General features: G+C 48.6%; 1 protein-coding gene across 1 annotated transcript; it reads left to right on the top strand.

Moving 5' to 3' along the window:
• The first annotated feature begins 596 nt into the window (after positions 1-596).
• LOC135072766 (SID1 transmembrane family member 1-like) lies at positions 597-22,649 on the top strand. The gene is made up of 20 exons (XM_063966803.1): positions 597-746; positions 1,555-1,624; positions 2,524-2,620; positions 2,996-3,103; positions 3,693-3,841; positions 4,413-4,523; positions 5,289-5,372; positions 5,928-6,101; positions 7,155-7,311; positions 7,811-7,897; positions 8,022-8,187; positions 8,677-8,833; positions 9,861-10,025; positions 12,547-12,729; positions 13,241-13,358; positions 13,966-14,088; positions 19,401-19,517; positions 20,581-20,713; positions 21,408-21,638; positions 22,376-22,649. The coding sequence occupies exons 1-20, from the start codon at positions 667-669 to the stop codon at positions 22,524-22,526; spliced, it is 2,661 nt and encodes an 886-aa protein (XP_063822873.1). The 5' UTR covers positions 597-666; the 3' UTR covers positions 22,527-22,649.
• The last annotated feature ends 421 nt before the right edge of the window (positions 22,650-23,070 follow it).

Raw genomic sequence — 23,070 nt, 5'->3', positions numbered from 1 at the left:
CCGAAATATTTTAAAATTAATATCTTTAAAGTAAACAACATGCATTTAAGATCAGTAAATATGAATCTTCTTGACAGATGGTGTTTTTGACCGATTACAGTGACCCGTTTACATCGCCAGATATCAGATACCGTTGATAAGATCTCGTGTGATCTGTATTCGTTGTAATTGCATCTTGTATCTGCTTGGTTCTACACTTAAATTAAATGTTTTTATTTATTATCTAGTTACTCAAATGGTTGTGTTTAGTGGTTCGATTTAGAATAGGGTCAGGGTTTAGTAGATAATGTTCATTAATCTTAGTTAATCGTTATCATACAGCTTAATTTTTTTGTGCGAAAAAAGGATATAATTTAATAAGCAAGTAATTTACTCTACTATTTCATGAACTTCTAAGTTACTAACTTAAAATAATCATGGTACAATCTAAACAAAAGCTATCAAGTGTCAAGGATCACACGCAAAGATTCGAACGTGCCATAGCGCACCGTCATAGCTAAAATTTGGTCAATGATTCAAAATCCATATCGGCGTTTCCTCGTATCGGGCGGAGCTATCTGTCCGATAAGTGATAGCGCGCCGTCCAGCGGCTCGCAGTGACAAGTCGCTAGTGCAAATGAGCGCACCGCTCGCCGCCACCACCCGCGCCCGCGCCCCCCGCGCCTGATGTGGCTGGGCGCCTGCGCCGCGCTGGCCGCGCTGGCCGCCGCGCGAGCCGTCGAGAACGTCACCGTCGTACGCATGCCGTGAGTACCTACACCATTGGTTTGCCGGTGTTGATGTTGATGGTACCGCCATTAAAAGTAGAAGTAGACACATTATCATTCCATTTCAAAAGTATACTTGAATATCCACAGTATTAAAGTAGTTGGCATGTTGCGAATCATGTAGAATGTAGAAGTAGTTGCACATGCTGATGTCGTCAGTAGTAGGAAAATTTGAGTTCGCAAAAACTGATTGTACAAACAAGTGTCTGAAACCCTCTGTGGGGTACCTTAGCCGAATATGTTTATTGTTGATTTTATGCAACCACTCGGACGATGTTGTCTGTATGCTAAACGCGTTAGGATCTCTCTTCAGATTGACGATTCTATTTGTAAGAATAACTAAACCCCTAGATATCCAATAAAGTCTCACACGGTTGTCAAGTTAAATATGTATTAAAAATCATATCAATGGCAATTTCGTTGTTCAAAACAATAATCAGGTTAGTTAATATAATTATTGTGTGTGGATTTTATTTATTGCTTATCGGCAAATTTTTAATGTTTTGAAATGAATACAATGAACTGTGACCTGTTAGCAATTTACGTAGGTATCTATTATGTTAATCGTATTATGAATTTGATTATGTAGTTCGAATACTGAAACTCGCATCGTATTTCACCATTTGAAGCTGATATTGTGTAGCGATTAGTTATTTTACAATATGAATTAAGGCATAAACTAAATCAATAGTATTCACACATATTATCGAAACTAAAGCCTGACACAAAAAGATGTATCCAAACATTTCTACTCTCCCATACACACACAGCACTTGTAACTCGGCAGGGTGTCGCTGGAGGAGCTGCACACCATCACCGTCGACGCCAATACAGAGTTTATATTGGATTTTATACCGGTGAGTACAGCGCCAACCAGTAACTTGCAATCGTAGTATTTCCTGTCAATACTGTGGAGTAAATAATAGCATGTATTTACCTGTAGATAAAGATTAACATGCCAAGTTGGGGGCCTGACTTTATCGTCTTGTGTAAACATTAGATAAATGCCAAAATGCGTCTGTAGTTAAGCATAGTAGGTATGTAGATTCGCTATCGAGTGGTGTATACGAAAAACAATTTAATAGATACAATCGGGTCACCACTGGACGATTTCGCCCACACATTTGATAACATTAAACATGTTAAGCATGCAAATGTTGACCTACTAAGTACGTACAAATAGTGATTTAATTGTTTCACAATTTAGATTAAAATATAATGTATGAAAACAAAACAGTAGTAGGTATAGTTTCATCCACGAAGGCGTGCCCCACCAATTTTTGGTCGAGGGAAGCGCGGGGTGCGGGTAGTTTGATCCGAGCAATCCGAGCGTCATTATTGTAGTGTGGGTGTGCACTCATGGATAATTTAGCGTGTACCGAGAACACTGAAATATTAGCGGAAGAATGGGGGCGCGTCTTCGTGGATGAAACTATCTACAGGGTGTTAGGTAAATGGGTATATGAGCCGACACGAGCCCATGTTAACATGGTCATATAAATGGTATGGTGAAGTCAGAAAATTGATATCTTCATTTTAATTATTTTAATTTTCATACAAATCGGATTTTATAAAATTTATTTTGTATGAAAATTAAAAAAAACAAATCATGATATCAAATTTCTGACTAAACCATACCATTTATATGCCTATGTTAACATGGGCTAGTGTCGGCTCATATACCCATTTACCTAGCACCCTGTATAACAGTGTTGCAGGCTCTTGGTCAGGTTGCTCATGTTTGCGTCGCTTGCAGAATGCGGAGCAGAGCCGGTGGCCGACGCGGCTGTGGGTGAGCAGCAGCGGCGGCGACATCGCACGCCCGCTGCTGCTCACCATCCGGCAGAAGGCAGGTACGGCTGGGGCGGGGTATAGTCGGCTTTCAAACACCATACCAGACCAGAACGAATCTAAATAGTCTTCGTTAATCTTTTCAAATTAGAGTACACAGTTTTATTCAATCAGTCTCAATACTTAACAAGTTTAAGAATAAATTCTTTGAGCGAATTTATGAGAAGATGACGGTTGTTTTTGTAGTAGTTCGCGCACTGGACTACCATGTCAGCGGTCGCTGTGGCGAGGTGCAAGTTTTGTTTAGTTTGGGACTGGATGGCGCTTTCTTTCCATTATAATAATATGTCGCACTCAACGCTTAGCCAAGCTCGCCGACTATGCCGTGAACTCGAGCGATGGGAGCGGGTGATGAGCATAATTTGTGTTACCCGCAGGCGCCAGCACGTGGCAGCTGCCGCAGCAGGTGCAGGGCCGGCTGCTGTTCCAGGTCGAGCGCACGCTGTGTCCCGACGACAGCGTGCTCAGCAACTCCACGGAATGCGGTAACTCATTCTCTGATCAAATACATGTTGCTGTGTAGCTGAGGCTAGTAAGTGTGTCCCAGCAGTTCCCATATAAGTGATATGCTGGTCTAGTGGATTAGAAATGTTAAAATTCTTTCGTCACGCGGATTCATGCTTATCACATTGTCGTTTTAAGCAGCAGTGCCGTAGCTGGTGCTAATTCTACTAAGCACACACTGGCACAGTTATTGTCCGGTTTAAGCAATTATTGGAACGCACGAAACTGATTACTCACACAGGGCAACAATAACATGACAGCGAGACTGGCGCCAATTGTTGACTTATTTACTGATTGGGCTGATTCTTGGAATGTTAGTTGGAATAAACTTTGCTTGACTATGACTGCATTATTTTTTCACGGGTTTCAATATTGAAATTCTACCATCCTGTCGTCTTAGTTGTCTTTTTGGAATGTTAAAAGCAAGAAACATAACATAACAGCGTCATGTTCTGGGTTTTATTTACTACTCCAGAGCATGACACATGCTGAGCGGTGGCTAATTTTGGTTCTAACTTGTACTTGCTTTTTGTTATCTTAAACATTAAAATGGGTAATCCATTATGGTAGTGAGCGAGGAGGAGCTGCGCGCGCCGGGCTGGTTCTCGCTGCACGCGGTGTCGGCGTGCGCGCGCGCGCTCCACGTGCAGCTGCGCGCCACGCCGGCTCGTGATTGGCGCCTCGCCTTCCAGCAGCCGCAAGACACGCTGGTCACGCCGGTGAGTGAGAAGAGAATGCAGCCTTCGCATCATCATCATTTCAGTCACAGAAAGACCACTGCTGAATGTAAGGCTCCCCTGATAATTTCCACGGGGAGTGACGGGAGCAGTTAGGAGCATCCAGTTGTTCCCGTGCGACGGTGCTCGTGACTTGTGCAACGCAGGTGGGAGTTCCCCGACGCATCCGGCGTGCTGGCCATCAAGAAGAGGAAACTGGAGGCGATAATACTAACACTCGCGTCCTCTGACTCTTCCTCACCGGATCGAATATGTGTTTGGATCATCTTCGCGCTCTCGTTCCTTTCATCCCTTTTTTTCGTCTAGAAAATACATGGATTTGTATACCCACCAGCCGCGGGCGCAGCTAGTCGGTTATGTAGGGTTTTTCCTGCCAGAAGGGCAGGGCCTACCCACTAAAAATCTGATGTTGCCCTCGGTAAGCCATATAAGTCGAGAACGCGGGACATATTGGTGCGCTCCTTTCTTCCTTATTCTAACCCTAACCTAACCAAAGGGATGAAACTAAATATAAATTGGAAAGCTCACGTGTTCCCGTGCTTGGCGTCCGCAGGAGGCGCCGCGCGTGCACTACTACGCCTTCGACGAGGAGCAGGAGCAGGTGCGCCTCGTCGTCAGCTCCGACGATGACGTCTGCGCCACCGTCGCCGTGCAGGACTACACGGTACGGCACACAGCTCTTAAAACTCATTTATTTCTGTAAATAGGCTTAAAAAAGCACTTTTACACGTCCCAGTATTAACCCTACCACTGCTTCAGGACAATAAATGGGCCAGTGCTGAGAAGAAGCAGCGCAAGAAACTCAGTCACTATTGTCAGCCTCTTTTTCAAAGGTTCACATGCTTTAAAATGTACAAAGTTATAAATATTTATGCGAACTAGGCAGTAACGTATCCCAAACATTTTTATGTTTTAAATAATCATCGACTTTATAGTAGCCCATTTTCATTAAGGTACTTTTAATATGTGCTTTGAATTTATGAATGGGTAGTTCTACAACAGTTTGTGGTAATTTATTAAAGAATTTAATACATTTTCCCATATTACCAATCTTATGCAATCTGAAATTTGGAACGGCAAGTTTATTTTTGTTTCTTGTATTAAAGTTATGCAAATCGCTTTTTTCGTAAATTGCTCTATATTTTTGCGGACATATAAAAGGTTTTCATAAATGAACTGTGAAGGAAGCTACATGCTCTGCTGTAAACTAGCGAGTAATTCACACTGTAACCGCTCAACTGCCTTGGTTCTCAGTAGGCCTAGGATGTGCGACACGGTATACTTTTATCGAGGCATTTCATCGATAGGCCCACATTTGTCTATAGTAAAATTTTATCATGGTGTAATACACCCTAGTCATAAATTACGTTATATTATTTATTTTATTACATTACGCTGAAATCTCATAACATTCCTTTTCACATTCCAGTGTCCCATAACGGAGACTTTAGACGAGTTAGCTCTATCGACATTACGAATGACCGTCCAACGCTCGGGAGCCGTGCAACTGTCGGTAAATATCACAATCATAATACTATAAAATATAATACTAAAATCTTTAGAATATAATCCAAATTGCAGTGGTGGCAGTGGGCGGGGCATTTAGCTCGCAGAGACGAAGGCCGCTGGGGCAAAAAAGTTCTCGAGTGGCAACCACGAGCCGGAGGACGTAGTGTGGGCAGGCCTCCCACTAGATGGACCGACGATCTGGTGCCTGGATGCGCGCGGCGCTTGGGACCGGTCTTTGTGGAAATTCTTGGTGGAGGCCTTTGTCCAGCAATGGACGTCATTCGGCTAAAACGAACGATAATCCAAATTAAAGCCCGGTCCGTGAGCACGTAGAATTTTGTCCAATGACCCCTAGCTACCCATCCTTATCGCTCGCGCGCAATTATATTGCTGTCGCGACTGTGCGACTGGCACCCGCAGTGAGTGTGCGAGCGCGATAGCAACATAATTACGCGCGAGCAATAAGGCTGGGTAGCTAGGGGTCATTGGACAAAATTCTACGTGCTCACGGACCAGACTATAGAAGTTATGTAGCAATTGTAAGTGTAATGTTTTCCAGCGGAGCCGGTTCCCTCGCGGCTTCTACGTGGTGGTGGTGGTGCACCAGTCGGACGAGGCGTGCGCGGGCGAGCAGCCCGAGCAGGAGGACTGGCTGTGGGAGGCGGCGGTCTACGGCGCCGAGCACACACATCACGAGACAACGCGCACCAAGCTCATCACGCTCGACACACGGGTGAGTGGACCTCAGCGTAATTTATTTGCTTGTTATAGATCTAACGCTTAAAAGAGGCAGTGCCTGAGGTATGGGAGCGGCACGGGAGGGGTGATTTTGACATTACAACTATATGGACATTAATACTAATATCTGGACATATAATATTTAATACTTATTCTTATTATGTAGGTAATATGACATTCTAAGACAATTATTTATGTATTTAATTTTTGCTTTTATTTGACTGATTTGTTATCGTTTTACTTGACAATTGTACACAATATTGACATTTTTAATTGGTATTATTTGCACGATTGTACCTATAATTTGTTGGCGCGTTGGATTTTCTGTAAGCCTTCAAGCAGCCTTCTAAAATAAATAAATAAATTACAGATGTGACGTGACAGAGCATACAAATCTGAAGTCTAGCTGACATTTGACGTAACAAAAACACCCTCCCGTGCCGCTCTCGTGCTTCAGGAACTGACTCAGCGCTACAGATATAGCTTGGATAGTGTTTATGGGCCATGCTTCGCAATGTATAACTATAGGCTACCATCACTTGGTGATCACTCGGCGGTGCTTTCACCATGGCCGTAGCTTTTTGCTGTCTCGCTAAACACTTACGCTGGACGTGGAAACGCAACGCAATATCCCGATCGGCGGTCGCTGATGAACCGAACAATTTGCCACTGTGTGACCACACGACACTTTGAAGTGTGCCAAAATACCGACAAAATCCCGATTGCGCGCCACGATTGATAATCTTCCGCCACCTTATACCATTACCCTCTGTAAACAATGGCCACGGCCTATAGTAAAGCCTGGTCCGTGAGCACGTAGAATCCCGTCCAATGATCCCAAGCTACCCATCCTTATCGCTCGCGCGTAATTATATTGCTGTCGCGACTGTGCGACGCGCGCCCGCAGTGAGTGTGCGAGCGCGACAGCAACATAATTACGCGCGAGCGACAAGGATGGGCAGCTTGGGGTCATTGGACGGGATTCTACGTGCTCACGGACCAGGCTTTAGTATTAAGTGTAAACAACAGCGTGTATTTCCTCCGATAGCCGGCGCTGACGCGCGCGCAGTACGCGGTGGCGGCGGGCGCGTCGCTGGCGGTGTTCGCGTGCGTGTACGCGGCCTTCGGGCTGCTGGTGCTGGCGCAGCGCTGGCCGCGCTTCGGCCGCCTCGTGGCGCCGCGCGCCGTGCTGCGCGACCCGCCGCGTGAGTCATTTAGTCTTCGCTTTAATGGAGATCTGGCTTAGAGTAGGCGCACACCGTTGATTTTTAGTTGGCCGATAGTTGTGCCCGATTTTAAATTGTATGAAGAATCGGCCAAATCGAATCGGTGTAGTGTGCGCACTCCCATACATGCCCATTGCCCATACTGATCAACAGCCCGACTAAACTATCGGCCGACGAAAAATCAACGGTGTGCGTCTACTCTTAAAAGCAATCAAGCGGCCGCCGGCTGTTCAAATGGAGACGCTGCCTCAACCTAGGGTACGATTCATTGCGAGGCAAATTGCATCGCGGCGGACCGAGCCACATTATGTGGTTCGAGACGAGGCAGCCTCTAGTGGATATGCGACTTTAAGAGCACGACTCTCTTTAATTTACCAGAGCTAAATTAAGGATTTGACTTACACTCACTACGCAGGCCAGTACGATTGAGGATATTGATCTTTTTAATTTAATTCTTTTTTCGTCTGTTCACGTTTAGGTACCGAAGAAACCGCTGTTGAGTCTCAGATAGACGCCAGCCAGCTCACCACAGGAACGCCAGCACGACGGAAACGAAGATCCTCAGGTAAAGTCCTCTCTTTTTTTATTCACTCGTCTGACGATATGTTGATTTTAGTATGTTAGCGAAGTAGACAAACAATTATTAGATTTCGAAAAATTACCCGAAAGACTTACATTTGTTGCAATAGACGCGACATTCGACAGCAGCGATAACAGCGACTCGGACGAGTCTGACGAAGAGAGCGCCCCGTCCCCCGCGTCCGCCGCGTCCTCCGCTCGTAACGGGGGCCCGCCCGCCGCCGACGCCGCCGACAGCCCCGACGGCGACGTCGGCAGTCCCACCAATGGCAACAGGTACGCCGATCTGTAGGCCTAGGATGCGCGCCGCGATAAGCGTTTATCACGCCATTTTATAGATTTTACGCGATAAGCCCATACATTTGTCGTCTAAAATCATCAATAAGATTTTATCACGGCGCGCATCCTAGCCCGGTTTATCATCATCATCATTTCAGCCACAGGACTTCCACTGCTGTATCGGCCTCCCCCAATGATTTCCATATCGCCCGGTTAGTAGCGGCCTGTATCCAGCGCCTTTCTGCTACCTATTATATGAGGTCTTCGGTCGAATTTGTGGGTGGATGTTCTTGTGTTGCGTTTTCCGTTACATTTTTTTTTACACACAACGAGGAAGCTCTTGGCTTGTATCTCACCTGATGGTAACTCCAGAACCTTGCTGCCCCATCGGCCGTCAGTTCTGCCGCCGACCTGATGTTTTAGCGAATTAATTTGCCGTCTAAGTCCTCATTCAGTATAATCGACACACCCTCACCTGGTTCGCAGCGATCCCCCGACCGTGTTCGTGATCCCGTCGGGCGGCGTGAGCAACCGCGGCTTCGCGCCGTCCACGCCGCTGGACGGGCCGCCCGCGCCCGAGCCGCCGGTGCCGCTCGACGTCGCCAACGGACAGCCGGCGCCGGCCGCCGGCGAGGAGCAGCAGGTTGGTCACAGGTTTCAAATTATAGAGCACTAGCGGCCCACCCTGGTTTCGCACGGTTGCAATCGAATTTTCCGGCTTTTCTTTTCTATAATATGCATGTTTTATACCCACAAACCTTCCTCTTGAGTCACTCTATCAATTAAAAAAACCGCATCAAAATCCGTTGTGTAGTTCTAAAGATCTAAGCATACATAGGGACAGACAAACCTTTCCGGTTTTGTTTTATACTATGTTGAAGCCAAAAATGTTTGCAAATAGCAACGCTCGATTACGGCGTAACGTAATCCGTATTCAGTTCTAAACAGGCGTCGTATAGTCATCTAGGAATCGTTGCCTGGTAAAAAAAAATACACGCATTATTTCGTTTAGCGCTCTATCGTGACTAAAATTGCATGAGGCAATGTAGTAGTGAGTTTCCCGTCACCCACGGGCTCTTACTCCGAACCCTTTCCGAGAAATCAATCATCGCTATTTGCAAACATATTTAGCCCACCCTATACAAAGTGTGGTTTTTTTTTTTTTTTTTTTTTTTTTATCCACAACGAGGAAGCTCTTGTCTTGGAAGTATGGTTTTGTAAAACAACGCCCATCTTAGGGGTGGTAGTACACTATCTCAGTACACTACACTGATGCCAAAAAAATATTAAAAAAAACATTTTAAATTTTCATGAAAAAATCCATAAAATCAAGAAAATGGTATTATTACGCGAGCGAGCTATCGGATAGTCCCCTTGCTCTGCCGGGGCGGCGGCCGCATGTGCTCGGTGGTGTAGCGGGGCACGCGGGGGTGGTGCGGGTGGTCCGCCACCACGCCGTCTCGAAAGTTTTGAAAGATGTTTGAACAAGGTTTTTTACTATTAAAATAATAGTTAAAACTTTATTTATATTTTTCTTGTAATTACTTTCATGTGTATTACCACCCCTGAGATTATTTTACAAAACCACACCCTATATAGTTGATTATTAATATTGCGTCTCTCGCACAAGAGTTATCCCGGGCCGGTCACAACGTTTCTGCCCCCCGCAGGCGGCGCGTCCGTTCGGGCTGCCGGCGCGGCTGCGCGTGGCGGCGCTGGCGCGGCGTCGTGAGCGGGTGCTGCGCGCGCGCTCCGACCGCTACCTCACCACGCTCGCCACCGTCGCCGTGTTCTACGCGCTGCCCGTCATACAGTTCGTCGTCGCCTTCCAGATCGTGAGTGCTTCCATCCTACTATCGGCACAGAATAATAATAAGTACTACGTACAGAAGTTTTACTTCGACAAGGTATTTAAAAAAATGTATGCTCAATGTCATTAACAATATGGTGTAATTTAGCCTGTCTCAAGAGTCATGCACCATTTTGTTGACAAACGTCAGTGATCGGCACTGCACCGAAGCTATAGGGCTGAAAATTATGTGACGTGAGGTGCCAAACTGCGGAAAATGGCGGAGGAAATACATGATTTAGCATGAATTATCATGAATAATATTAACTACTTATTTACCTCTCAGTGTATTGAGGCAACTTAAACAGTACATTCTGTGTTTTTATTATTATTTAGGCAGTTAAATACTGCACAGTATTTAGTACACCATTTTCTTTATTTTCTTCCATCATACACAAGAATACGCGTGCGTGAGTCAATGTTCGCTCGTATGTGAGGCCTTGTCGAATAGTATCCTGTAGGTGGGCCATCGTGCGTGTTTTGTTTTCGATGTAAACTCGCTGAGATGAACTGGCCTGGTCCTACTATCGGCAACGGTGTTAACTGCCCATTGCCGGTCATGTCGTCTCGTTCTGTCGCAAAGAATCACCGTTTGATGAGAGCGAGAGCAAAAACGGAAATGGATAGTTAACACTGTGGCCGTGTGTACATCGTCTTATTTATTCTTGTATTTAATTTTTGAAATTCACGATAATATGCGAAACACCACCGGTAACGATACGATGTGTAATGGAGAATGTGCGAAGGAATTATATGACCTGATTCCACCAGCCCCCTTCCATCACCAGGGAACCAGACGCAGTTTTTTCCCTACATTGTCGATATTCCACCAGCTAACACTAAGCGTTTCGTTGACACCTTTGCGAATAGCTAGGGATTGGAATTCGCTGCCTGTTGTTTTCTTTCCCGAACAGTATAATCTGGGCCATGGACCTATAAAAAAAGGCGGACGGAACTCGCGCTACAACAAAACTGTGACGCAAAATTTTGGCGTTTGTCTATTGTGTGAGTGAATTTAGGGATGCCATGTTAGCCAAAACATTATACCCATTTATTTTAAGAAAAACATAGATCGGCAGATGTTACTTGGAAATGTAGACAGAATTATTCCGTGCCATTTTAAAAGGATGAAAGGTGAATGCGTTGAGGTAGGCGCGAAATTTTCAATGTTCAAATTTTCTTACATTGTTTGCAAGTCAGTGTGTCAGGGTGTGTACATTATAATCATAATCTTATGCATCATCAATATATTATTATTATCTCTGATAGTTTTTTTTAACATACAACCTGACACTGACTTGCAATCAATGTAAGAAAATTTGAATTTCGCAGTTCCACATTTTTGGGAAGGATCAAATTTGCCTATGAAAATATATCCCATTAAAACACAATTATTATGATAAATTATTTTATTTCCATAGTAGCTATGCGTAATAAATAACTAAAAAGTCCTAAAATTATTATTAATTTCCCATATTTCGGGTAATTTTCCCACGTAAATAACTGAGAACACTGGTCTTTGACGTATTATTTTTTCGAGTGAATGACGTTTGATTTCAATTAATTTCAATAATTTAATGTCGGGAAATAAGTGATTGGATTATTATTTTGCCTGTGAAATGTGATTCCTTAATTTTTGTTTGTTCGAACAGAACGGTTTTTACACAATTTCATCACACAAGACATGTCGTATTCGTGTTGTTTTTTCGCTGCTTAAATGTGTCAACTGTGTGAAGTTTGCACTCGAAGTGGTGTATCAGGGTGTGAATGTGTGCGTGCCGGCCTGTACGTACAGGTAAGCTGGTGTATCCTAATGTCACAGTATTTTGTTGATGAGAATCCGTCCGACTTTTTTTATAGGTCCATGATCTGGGCCTTTTCAAGGTGAGAGTGAATAAGCACTGACAGTGTGTACGATCCCACTGTATCTCACTTAACATCAGGCGCAATTGTGGTCAAATACCTGCCGTGTTCTGCATATTAAAAACTGCTTATTTTACTTAGCTCTTTATTGGTATCCGCATATAAGGTATAGACGGGACCCTCCGCTCCGTCCTTCAAGTCACTCGTTCGTGTTAACCGAATGAGGTCTATTGCTAGACCACTTAGATCCTCCAAGGATTTCCACAATGACCGGTCCTGCGCCGCCCGTATCCAGGCACTTTTTAAAGTGATCACTTTTGTACGAGTGATTCGTTGTTGGTTTTCTGTGACCGTGACTTCTGGAGCGATTCGTTAAATAAATAAATATATTTTTTTATCTCTCACACACATAACATCAATTACATTGATATTTATTTACATTTAAGGTGTTACACAATATTTATATTTAATTAATTAATCTTTAATTATGCTACATTGTGTGTGAGAGACTGGAGCCTGAGATAGGTTTCCGAAGAAACCCGTATTACAGGTCCCCAGAGCTCCCACCTCCAAGGAAATTAGTGACCTGATTAACAAGATTAACATTCGTTGATGGTTCTCCGTGACCGTGACCGCGTGCGCAGGTGATGAACCTGTCGGGCTCGCTGGACCTGTGCTACTACAACTTCCTGTGCGCGCACCCGGCGGGGCAGCTGGCGGACTTCAACCACGTGCTGTCCAACGCCGGCTACCTGCTGCTGGGCGCGCTGTTCCTGCTGCAGCTGCGCCGCCGCCAGAGCCTGCGCGCGCGCCTGCCGCGACACGAGGTTATTCACCTTCCTAACTTCTTCACCACAGTCTAGGTCCAGTCCAGAAGGCTGAGTGTGAGTTTTCATAAAAAAATGACATTTATTGTATGACGGATTGTACAGCGCCCCTAGCGGGAAACGTTCAAAAACTAAACTTTCATACATTGTTTAAACGCGCTCACTAGTGAGCACACTCACACTCAGCCCACAGATGACGCGTTTTTACATGCGCGAGCGGCAAAACGCGCGACTGCATGTGGACAGAATCCGAAACTCGCGAGTAAAAACGCGTCATTTGGACAGGTTCTAAGATTCGTACATCCCGGTCGAGTTAACGAATAAGTTGGAGTTGAGAGTCGCATTTCAGATTCGAATCGAGTTGCGCAGTTAGCTCAATCGGGTTGTACTTGTAATCACCATCGCTCCCCATCAGTTCGATGCTGGACGTTTTCTTTTCTTACGTTCTATTTTCTCCTAAAACTTATTGATTTCGGAAATTCATACGTATTGTTGACTCCGGCACTTGCAGGAGTACGGCATCCCGGCGCACTACGGGCTGCTGGCGGCGCTGGGCGCGGGCATGATGGTGGTGGCGCTGCTGTCGGCCAGCTACCACGTGTGCCCCAACCGGCTCAACTTCCAGTTCGGTGAGTGCCGCGCTTCCCATGCGTGTGTTGTTGGCTCCGGCACACCAGGAGCGCGGCATTCCGGCGCACTACGGCACCAATCAATTGGCGTACTTTTAAAACTGTCAAAACGAGACTCCCATAGATTTTGTAGGGCAATACGAGCCGTTTGACATCGCTATTTTAACAATTCAATTTACTAACATTTTATCATTTACAAAGCAACCAACAATCTTAATTTACAGGTGACACCATTCGCCAATAATTCTCAAGCTCAACTTTTTTTTTTAAATCCTTATTCTAGTCTTTTTTCGTTGGCCGATAGTTTAGTCGGGCAGTTGATCAGTATGGGCATGTATGGAAGTGCGCACATAACACCGATTTGATTTGGCCGATTCTTCATACAATTTAATTTTTTTATGCATAACAAGGCAGGTATTTGACCACAATCGCACCTGATGTTAAGTAGTTAAATCGGGCACAAACTATCGGCCAACTAAAAATCGATGGCCTGCGCCTAAATGCTTTTATAAATTAGTAGAAGTTACTCGTTTTATAAGTTTTCAGAAATTGCAGCTTTGAAAGTGAACTTAGTGTCAAATGCTAATGTGACTTCTCCTGCCCGCAGACACGGCGTTCATGTACGTGCTGGCGGTGCTGAGCATGGTGAAGATCTACCAGTCGCGCCACCCCGACGTCAACGCGCGCGCGCACGCCACCTTCGGCGTGCTGGCCGTGCTCATCGCCATCGGTGAGTGGCCCCATAGGGACTGTACAGTCGCGCCACCCCGACGTCAACGCGCGCGCGCACGCCACCTTCGGCGTGCTGGCCGTGCTCATCGCCATCGGTGAGTGGCCCCATAGGGACTGTACAGTCGCGCCACCCCGACGTCAACGCGCGCGCGCACGCCACCTTCGGCGTGCTGGCCGTGCTCATCGCCATCGGTGAGTGGCCCCATAGGGACTGTACAGTCGCGCCACCCCGACGTCAACGCGCGCGCGCACGCCACCTTCGGCGTGCTCGCCGTGCTCATCGCCATCGGTGAGTGGCCCCATAGGGACTGTACAGTCGCGCCACCCCGACGTCAACGCGCGCGCGCACGCCACCTTCGGCGTGCTCGCCGTGCTCATCGCCATCGGTGAGTGGCCCCATAGGGACTGTACAGTCGCGCCACCCCGACGTCAACGCGCGCGCGCACGCCACCTTCGGCGTGCTCGCCGTGCTCATCGCCATCGGTGAGTGGCCCCATAGGGACTGTACAGTCGCGCCACCCCGACGTCAACGCGCGCGCGCACGCCACCTTCGGCGTGCTCGCCGTGCTCATCGCCATCGGTGAGTGGCCCCATAGGGACTGTACAGTCGCGCCACCCCGACGTCAACGCGCGCGCGCACGCCACCTTCGGCGTGCTCGCCGTGCTCATCGCCATCGGTGAGTGGCCCCATAGGGACTGTACAGTCGCGCCACCCCGACGTCAACGCGCGCGCGCACGCCACCTTCGGCGTGCTCGCCGTGCTCATCGCCATCGGTGAGTGGCCCCATAGGGACTGTACAGTCGCGCCACCCCGACGTCAACGCGCGCGCGCACGCCACCTTCGGCGTGCTCGCCGTGCTCATCGCCATCGGTGAGTGGCCCCATAGGGACTGTACAGTCGCGCCACCCCGACGTCAACGCGCGCGCGCACGCCACCTTCGGCGTGCTGGCCGTGCTCATCGCCATCGGTGAGTGGCCCCATAGGGACTGTACAGTCGCGCCACCCCGACGTCAACGCGCGCGCGCACGCCACCTTCGGCGTGCTCGCCGTGCTCATCGCCATCGGTGAGTGGCCCCATAGGGACTGTACAGTCGCGCCACCCCGACGTCAACGCGCGCGCGCACGCCACCTTCGGCGTGCTCGCCGTGCTCATCGCCATCGGTGAGTGGCCCCATAGGGACTGTACAGTCGCGCCACCCCGACGTCAACGCGCGCGCGCACGCCACCTTCGGCGTGCTGGCCGTGCTCATCGCCATCGGTGAGTGGCCCCATAGGGACTGTACAGTCGCGCCACCCCGACGTCAACGCGCGCGCGCACGCCACCTTCGGCGTGCTCGCCGTGCTCATCGCCATCGGTGAGTGGCCCCATAGGGACTGTACAGTCGCGCCACCCCGACGTCAACGCGCGCGCGCACGCCACCTTCGGCGTGCTCGCCGTGCTCATCGCCATCGGTGAGTGGCCCCATAGGGACTGTACAGTCGCGCCACCCCGACGTCAACGCGCGCGCGCACGCCACCTTCGGCGTGCTCGCCGTGCTCATCGCCATCGGTGAGTGGCCCCATAGGGACTGTACAGTCGCGCCACCCCGACGTCAACGCGCGCGCGCACGCCACCTTCGGCGTGCTCGCCGTGCTCATCGCCATCGGTGAGTGGCCCCATAGGGACTGTACAGTCGCGCCACCCCGACGTCAACGCGCGCGCGCACGCCACCTTCGGCGTGCTCGCCGTGCTCATCGCCATCGGTGAGTGGCCCCATAGGGACTGTACAGTCGCGCCACCCCGACGTCAACGCGCGCGCGCACGCCACCTTCGGCGTGCTGGCCGTGCTCATCGCCATCGGTGAGTGGCCCCATAGGGACTGTACAGTCGCGCCACCCCGACGTCAACGCGCGCGCGCACGCCACCTTCGGCGTGCTCGCCGTGCTCATCGCCATCGGTGAGTGGCCCCATAGGGACTGTACAGTCGCGCCACCCCGACGTCAACGCGCGCGCGCACGCCACCTTCGGCGTGCTGGCCGTGCTCATCGCCATCGGTGAGTGGCCCCATAGGGACTGTACAGTCGCGCCACCCCGACGTCAACGCGCGCGCGCACGCCACCTTCGGCGTGCTGGCCGTGCTCATCGCCATCGGTGAGTGGCCCCATAGGGACTGTACAGTCGCGCCACCCCGACGTCAACGCGCGCGCGCACGCCACCTTCGGCGTGCTGGCCGTGCTCATCGCCATCGGTGAGTGGCCCCATAGGGACTGTACAGTCGCGCCACCCCGACGTCAACGCGCGCGCGCACGCCACCTTCGGCGTGCTCGCCGTGCTCATCGCCATCGGTGAGTGGCCCCATAGGGACTGTACAGTCGCGCCACCCCGACGTCAACGCGCGCGCGCACGCCACCTTCGGCGTGCTCGCCGTGCTCATCGCCATCGGTGAGTGGCCCCATAGGGACTGTACAGTCGCGCCACCCCGACGTCAACGCGCGCGCGCACGCCACCTTCGGCGTGCTCGCCGTGCTCATCGCCATCGGTGAGTGGCCCCATAGGGACTGTACAGTCGCGCCACCCCGACGTCAACGCGCGCGCGCACGCCACCTTCGGCGTGCTCGCCGTGCTCATCGCCATCGGTGAGTGGCCCCATAGGGACTGTACAGTCGCGCCACCCCGACGTCAACGCGCGCGCGCACGCCACCTTCGGCGTGCTGGCCGTGCTCATCGCCATCGGTGAGTGGCCCCATAGGGACTGTACAGTCGCGCCACCCCGACGTCAACGCGCGCGCGCACGCCACCTTCGGCGTGCTGGCCGTGCTCATCGCCATCGGTGAGTGGCCCCATAGGGACTGTACAGTCGCGCCACCCCGACGTCAACGCGCGCGCGCACGCCACCTTCGGCGTGCTCGCCGTGCTCATCGCCATCGGTGAGTGGCCCCATAGGGACTGTACAGTCGCGCCACCCCGACGTCAACGCGCGCGCGCACGCCACCTTCGGCGTGCTCGCCGTGCTCATCGCCATCGGTGAGTGGCCCCATAGGGACTGTACAGTCGCGCCACCCCGACGTCAACGCGCGCGCGCACGCCACCTTCGGCGTGCTGGCCGTGCTCATCGCCATCGGTGAGTGGCCCCATAGGGACTGTACAGTCGCGCCACCCCGACGTCAACGCGCGCGCGCACGCCACCTTCGGCGTGCTCGCCGTGCTCATCGCCATCGGTGAGTGGCCCCATAGGGACTGTACAGTCGCGCCACCCCGACGTCAACGCGCGCGCGCACGCCACCTTCGGCGTGCTCGCCGTGCTCATCGCCATCGGTGAGTGGCCCCATAGGGACTGTACAGTCGCGCCACCCCGACGTCAACGCGCGCGCGCACGCCACCTTCGGCGTGCTCGCCGTGCTCATCGCCATCGGTGAGTGCCCTGCCCGCCCGACACCGCGTAACGGAACTAAACTATAATCCGGGCCTTTTCAAGTGTTGTGATTCCTGACCCGACCACGACATGGAACGGAGTTTTTACTGTGGCACAAAATGGTAATTTTAATTGTGTTTTACTGTGCCACTTATCCCAAGAATTTGTGCCTTGTACTTTTTGAGTAATAAGAGTTCGATTGTGGTCGGGCTGGAGATCACGGTTCCTGTCCCGACCACAAGCAGATCTAATAAAATATCAATAGTGTGAAGTTACTGAGTATGCCAAAAATATGTGTCAAACTGTGCCTATAGCAAACGTAAAGCATTTTCTATTATATCACAGAATAAATCTAGATTCGGATTAGTTAGTTTTTAGCATGCTCATTTGAACACTTTGTTCGTGACAATTACGTCGTCTAGGTAACTTTAAGTAATCGATGTTCACCGATTACTTGAAGATTTCTCGTCCGATTTGAGTGACTCTTTTTTGTTCGATAGTAGATACTTGCCATTTGGTCCCATACACAATTTAATGTAGTTTAACGTAGTCCTTTTTATTTTATGAGCAGTCAGTACGTTTCTTGTCAGTATACAGACTGGCGGCACCGACTCCGAGAATATCGATCATGGTCATAATAATTGTCCTAATTAAATAAATAACGTAAAATAATTTTTCTACTTTTTAGTGTAGGTACTTTTTTCGAGTCAGTTTAATATTTAGTCGGTTTTTTAAACGCTGTTTATTTTATTTTTGACTTTTCAGTGTTTGTAATCTGAGTCCGAAAAATTCTGTTCGAAAATCATGCTCATAAAATAAAAAGGACTACGTTAAACTAAATTAAATTGTGTATGGGACCAAATGGCAAGTATCTACTATCGAACAAAAAAGAGTCACTCAAATCGGACGAGAAATCTTCAAGTAATCGGTGAACATCGATTACTTAAAGTTACCTAGACGACGTAATTGTCACGAACAAAGTGTTCAAATGAGCATGCTAAAAACTAACTAATCCGAATCTAGATTTATTCTGTGATATAATAGAAAATGCTTTACGTTTGCTATAGGCACAGTTTGACACATATTTTTGGCATACTTAGTAACTTCACACTATTGATATTTTATTAGATCTGCTTGTGGTCGGGACAGGAACCGTGATCTCCAGCCCGACCACAGTCGTACTCTTATTGCTCAAAAAGTACAAGGCACAAAATCTTGGGATAAGTGGCACAGTAAAACACAATTAAAATTACCATTTTGTGCCACAGTAAAAACTCCGTCCCATGTCGTGGTCGGGTCAGGAATCACAACACCTTTTCAAGGCGAGAGTGAATAGGCACTTACAGGGCAGATATGTACCATCCTAGACTGCATCCCACTTATCAGGTGCGGTTGTGGTCAAATATCTGCCTTGTTATGCATAAAAAAACACTGGCGACTAGCCGGTAGACGTAGTGTGGGCAGGCCCCCCACACTAAGTGGACTGATGATCTGGTGAAGGACGCGGGAGGCCTTTGTCCAGCAGTGGACGTCATTTGATTGAAACAAACGAAACTGAAGCTCTTTTTATTTACTAATGCCCTCCGTTTTTATCATCAGTACTCCTTATCTCTGAAACTATCGATCGGCACCTGGCACTGATCTCTATTAAAAGACATAGGCCATGATTTTAGTATTCGTTTTCTTAAGTGAGCTGCTACACTGGCGGATTGCAAGAGTTTTCAAAGCGGAGCGGCGACGCAGCGAACACAACGCTTGTAATCCGCCAGTGTGGCAAGGCCCTAAGAGATTATCTAATAGACATTTGCTAAGATACCTATGTACTTATTTTGTGTAACATTATAGAAGATTTTAATCCTGTCAGTTAGTGTGAGTAGCTGTTACGTGTGTAAGAGAACGTGACATGTCGTGTTGCAGTGGTGTGGGGCGTGCTGGGCGGCGGCGCGCTGTTCTGGGGCGTGTTCACGGTGCTGCACGTGTTCACGTTCCTGCTGCTGTCGCTGCGCATCTACTACCTCGGCCAGTTCCGCCTCGGTCAGTCGCCAGTCGGCCGTACACGAGCCGAGATAGGCCCAGAACAGACGGTGAAACGCAACTGCAACGAATGATTCTGATGAATGAAACTGAAAGTTTCAAACTGCTCGCGTCATGTGTGGTCTCTCAACGGACGCTATGGCAGAAATTAGATGCAACTCAAAAGTAACTAGCAGTTGCAGTTGCGTTTCACCGTCTGTTCTGGGCCTTATACAAATCTCACTCAGTTTCATCACACGTTGTTGGGGGCGTTTGGCTGAAAATAGCACTAGCTAGCGCTTGTAAGAAAAATGGCACCATTTTAATCGGAAGTACTAACACTGCTAAAAATGTATGAGAAAACATCATTTTTGAAGTTAGCAAACGTGTCTCTATCGAAAACATGCTAAAGTTTTGGTAACAATTTCTAACAAGTGCTATTTTCGGCCAAACGCAGCCATTTACTCTTGTTTTATTTTTACACGCTGCTTATCTTACGAATGTACTCGGTAAGTGCAATGATGTACTCGTAACTATTATTCGTCACGGTATGTTTTTAATATACACGTATTTGGACCGTTGCAATACTGAATAGTCTGGTCCAGGAGCACGTAGAATTTTGTCGCACACTCACTGCGGGCGCCCGTCGCACAGTCGCGACAGCAATATAATTACGCGCGAGCGATAAGGATGGGTAGTGTGAGAAACGAAACGTTTTCAGCTTCGGTCTTCCCCTCCCCTCTCCCCTCTCGCTCTGCGGTGTACGCGTCGTTTGCATAGAGATAATGTGATTGTTTGTAATGGTGTTAAAGGTAATAAAAAGCCGTATCATTAAATGTGGGTTTTATTGAAATACGTCAATGGCGACGAGGATGGGATTCGAACCCACGCGTGCATAGCACATTGGATTAGCCGTTAATGGTGTTAAAGGTAATAAAAAGCCGTACCATTAAATGTGGGTTTTATTGAAATACGTCAGGTAGCTTGGGGTCATTGGACAAAATTCTACGTGCTCCCGGAGCAGACTATACATGACTGTCGTAACTTATGCGAGTGTGTGTGTATGTATGTATGTATGGTACAGAGAAGGAGACGTTGTCCCGCGCGGCGCGGGGGCTGCGGGCGCTGCCGGCGCGCGGGCTGCGGCCGCTGTACTCGGCGCGGCTCGTCATGCTCGTCATCGCCAACGCCGTCAACTGGGCCTTCGCCATCTACGGGTACGTCCGCGCCCGCCCGCTTGAGATGCCTTTCGGTTTAGCCCGACCTCAAATATTTAAAAGTTCGCTTACGGTGTAATGACATAAAAGTAACTGATGAATTCTTCTATTAATTTCCAATTTCAAAATATCTATACGTTACACATCCGATGTGATCGACTTTACTGTTAGTATAGGCGCACACTAGGCGACAGCTGACACGCCACAGCGATAGTATGCGACTATATGCGACGACAATTTCATATATTTTGTACAAAGCGCATCTCACACTCGACGTCAGAGTCGCAGAGTCCAGTACCTCTAGCATGAACAACTTTCGTCTTCGAATCGTTTGCGTGTTCGACAAAATTCGATACTCAACCTTCGAATTAAACGATGACAATTTTGATTCTCAAAATGAGTTTCGTGCAACCATTTCTCATACTAAGTTCACTTTACGACATGTTCACAAGGGCGCTGCTGTAGTTTACGTACTAAGTCTTTTGATGGCGATTCGAATACGCAAACGATTTCAACTCGAAAGTTTTTCGTGCTAGCCGTACAGAATATATGAAATTGTCGTCCGTGCCTGTCGTCGCATCCAGTCGCTGTCGCGTCGCCTAGTGTGCACGTACTCCTGATCAAATGAATCACGAAACAGTATCTTTGACTGGGTTCAGTAGATGCATCGATAAATAACGTGTTCTATCGGCAGGCTGTTCATGCAGAGCACGGACTTCGCGTCGCACCTGCTGTCGGTGCTGCTGTGCAACACGCTGGTGTACATGGGCTTCTACCTGTGCATGAAGCTGCTGCACGGCGAGCGGCCGCGCTGGTACGCCTGGGGCTTCCTGGGCGGCGCGGCGGCGGCCTGGGCGCCCGCGCTCTACTTCTTCCTGTCCGGCTCCTCTGACTGGGCCGCCACGCCCGCGCAGTCGCGCCACAGGTACCGCCGGCACCACACTCGTCATTCACCCGCCCGTGATTGTGGGAGTGACGATTTATGACCGGGAGTGAACGTCACACCGGCAACGATTGGAGAGCCGAAAGGACCCAACAACCGCCCATTTTTATTTAACTCGTAAAAAAATCAATTACGGCATTCGATTCAGCGACGGTGACGTTGCAACCGTAAACCTTGGGTCTTTTTAACGTAATAAATAAATACATTCATCAACGTCTCCCCAATTTTTCAAGGAGTTCCCCCCTAGGTTTTATCGAAAGTCGTTTCATCGAAGTCGTTTCATAGAATGGACGAAACATCGAATGCCATATCATCGAAAGGTTTATTGTATTAGATTAATCGTGACATCGTCTTCTTGTTATTCTCATTTTCTTGCTATTCTTCTTCCCACCTTCATCTTCTTCTTTTCGTCTCCTGTTCTTCTGTTTTTCTTCGTCTGTTCTTTATTCTTCTCTTCTCTCACAATGGGGTCAGAGAAGAAGAAAAAAGAAGAAGAGACGAAGAAAAGCAGAAGAAGAACAGAAGATGAAAAAAGAATAGCAAGAAAATGAGAATAAGAAGAAGACGATGTCACGATTAATCTAATTACAATAACCTTTCGATGATACGGCATTCGTTATTTCGTCCATTCGATGAAACGACTTTCGATAAAACGTAGGGAACCCTTTTTTTGAAGTGTACACCGCACAGAATCAACAAATAGTTTCGTTTCGTTGCAGCAACCACGAGTGCCTCGTGCTGCAGTTCTACGACTCGCACGACCTGTGGCACATGCTGTCGGCCGGCGCGCTGTACCTGTCCTTCAACGCCATGCTGACGTGGGACGACGGGCTGGCCGCCGTGCCGCGCACCGAGATCGCCGTCTTCTAGCCGCCACCCGCCGCCTCCCGCCGCGGCCGCCGGCCTGCCCCGCGCCGCCTGCCACTTAAACCCTAGTTTTACCTGCTCGCCGGGCAGTTCGTGGGAATACTCTAGGGACTAGAGTCTAGGCAAAACGACACTACTTTTTATGTTAAGTTATAGTAAATAAAAAATATTAAACTCTACATAGTTGTTATTCCCATTTTTAAGGAAGGTGCAATGAGAAGGTGGTGTTTTTAAATAGTCCAACTACAACAAACCGTCCCATCCGTGAAATTGACAGGAGGGCGCCACCGTCAATACCGGATCGCTGGTTCCGATTTTTGCATAAAGTTAATATTCCTTCGGAATAGAGCAACAATCACGAGCTGTCAAACGAAACCAAAAATGAGATGTCATATGTGTGTGTAAAAATAAATATGTGTGCATGTCAGTGATGTATGTATGTCGTTACTTTTCACATGAATATCGATATCGATTAAATATTAATTAACACCTAACAGTAATAATATAAATAGAATAGGATGGAATGGGATTGTAGGTATATGGGAAT

The sequence above is a fragment of the Ostrinia nubilalis genome, chromosome 6 (assembly GCF_963855985.1).
Source record: "Ostrinia nubilalis chromosome 6, ilOstNubi1.1, whole genome shotgun sequence".
NCBI lineage: Eukaryota > Metazoa > Arthropoda > Insecta > Lepidoptera > Crambidae > Ostrinia > Ostrinia nubilalis.
This window is presented reverse-complemented; position numbering and strand designations above follow the sequence as displayed.

Bases quoted from the DNA above. Each gene is read 5' to 3' on its own strand.
- LOC135072766 (XM_063966803.1), top strand. From the start codon at position 667: ATGTGGCTGGGCGCCTGCGCCGCGCTGGCCGCGCTGGCCGCCGCGCGA. The intron at 4,524-5,288 runs GTACGGCACACA...TTCACATTCCAG, and splicing joins TCGCCGTGCAGGACTACACG to TGTCCCATAACGGAGACTTT. The intron at 8,188-8,676 runs GTACGCCGATCT...CCTGGTTCGCAG, and splicing joins AGTCCCACCAATGGCAACAG to CGATCCCCCGACCGTGTTCG.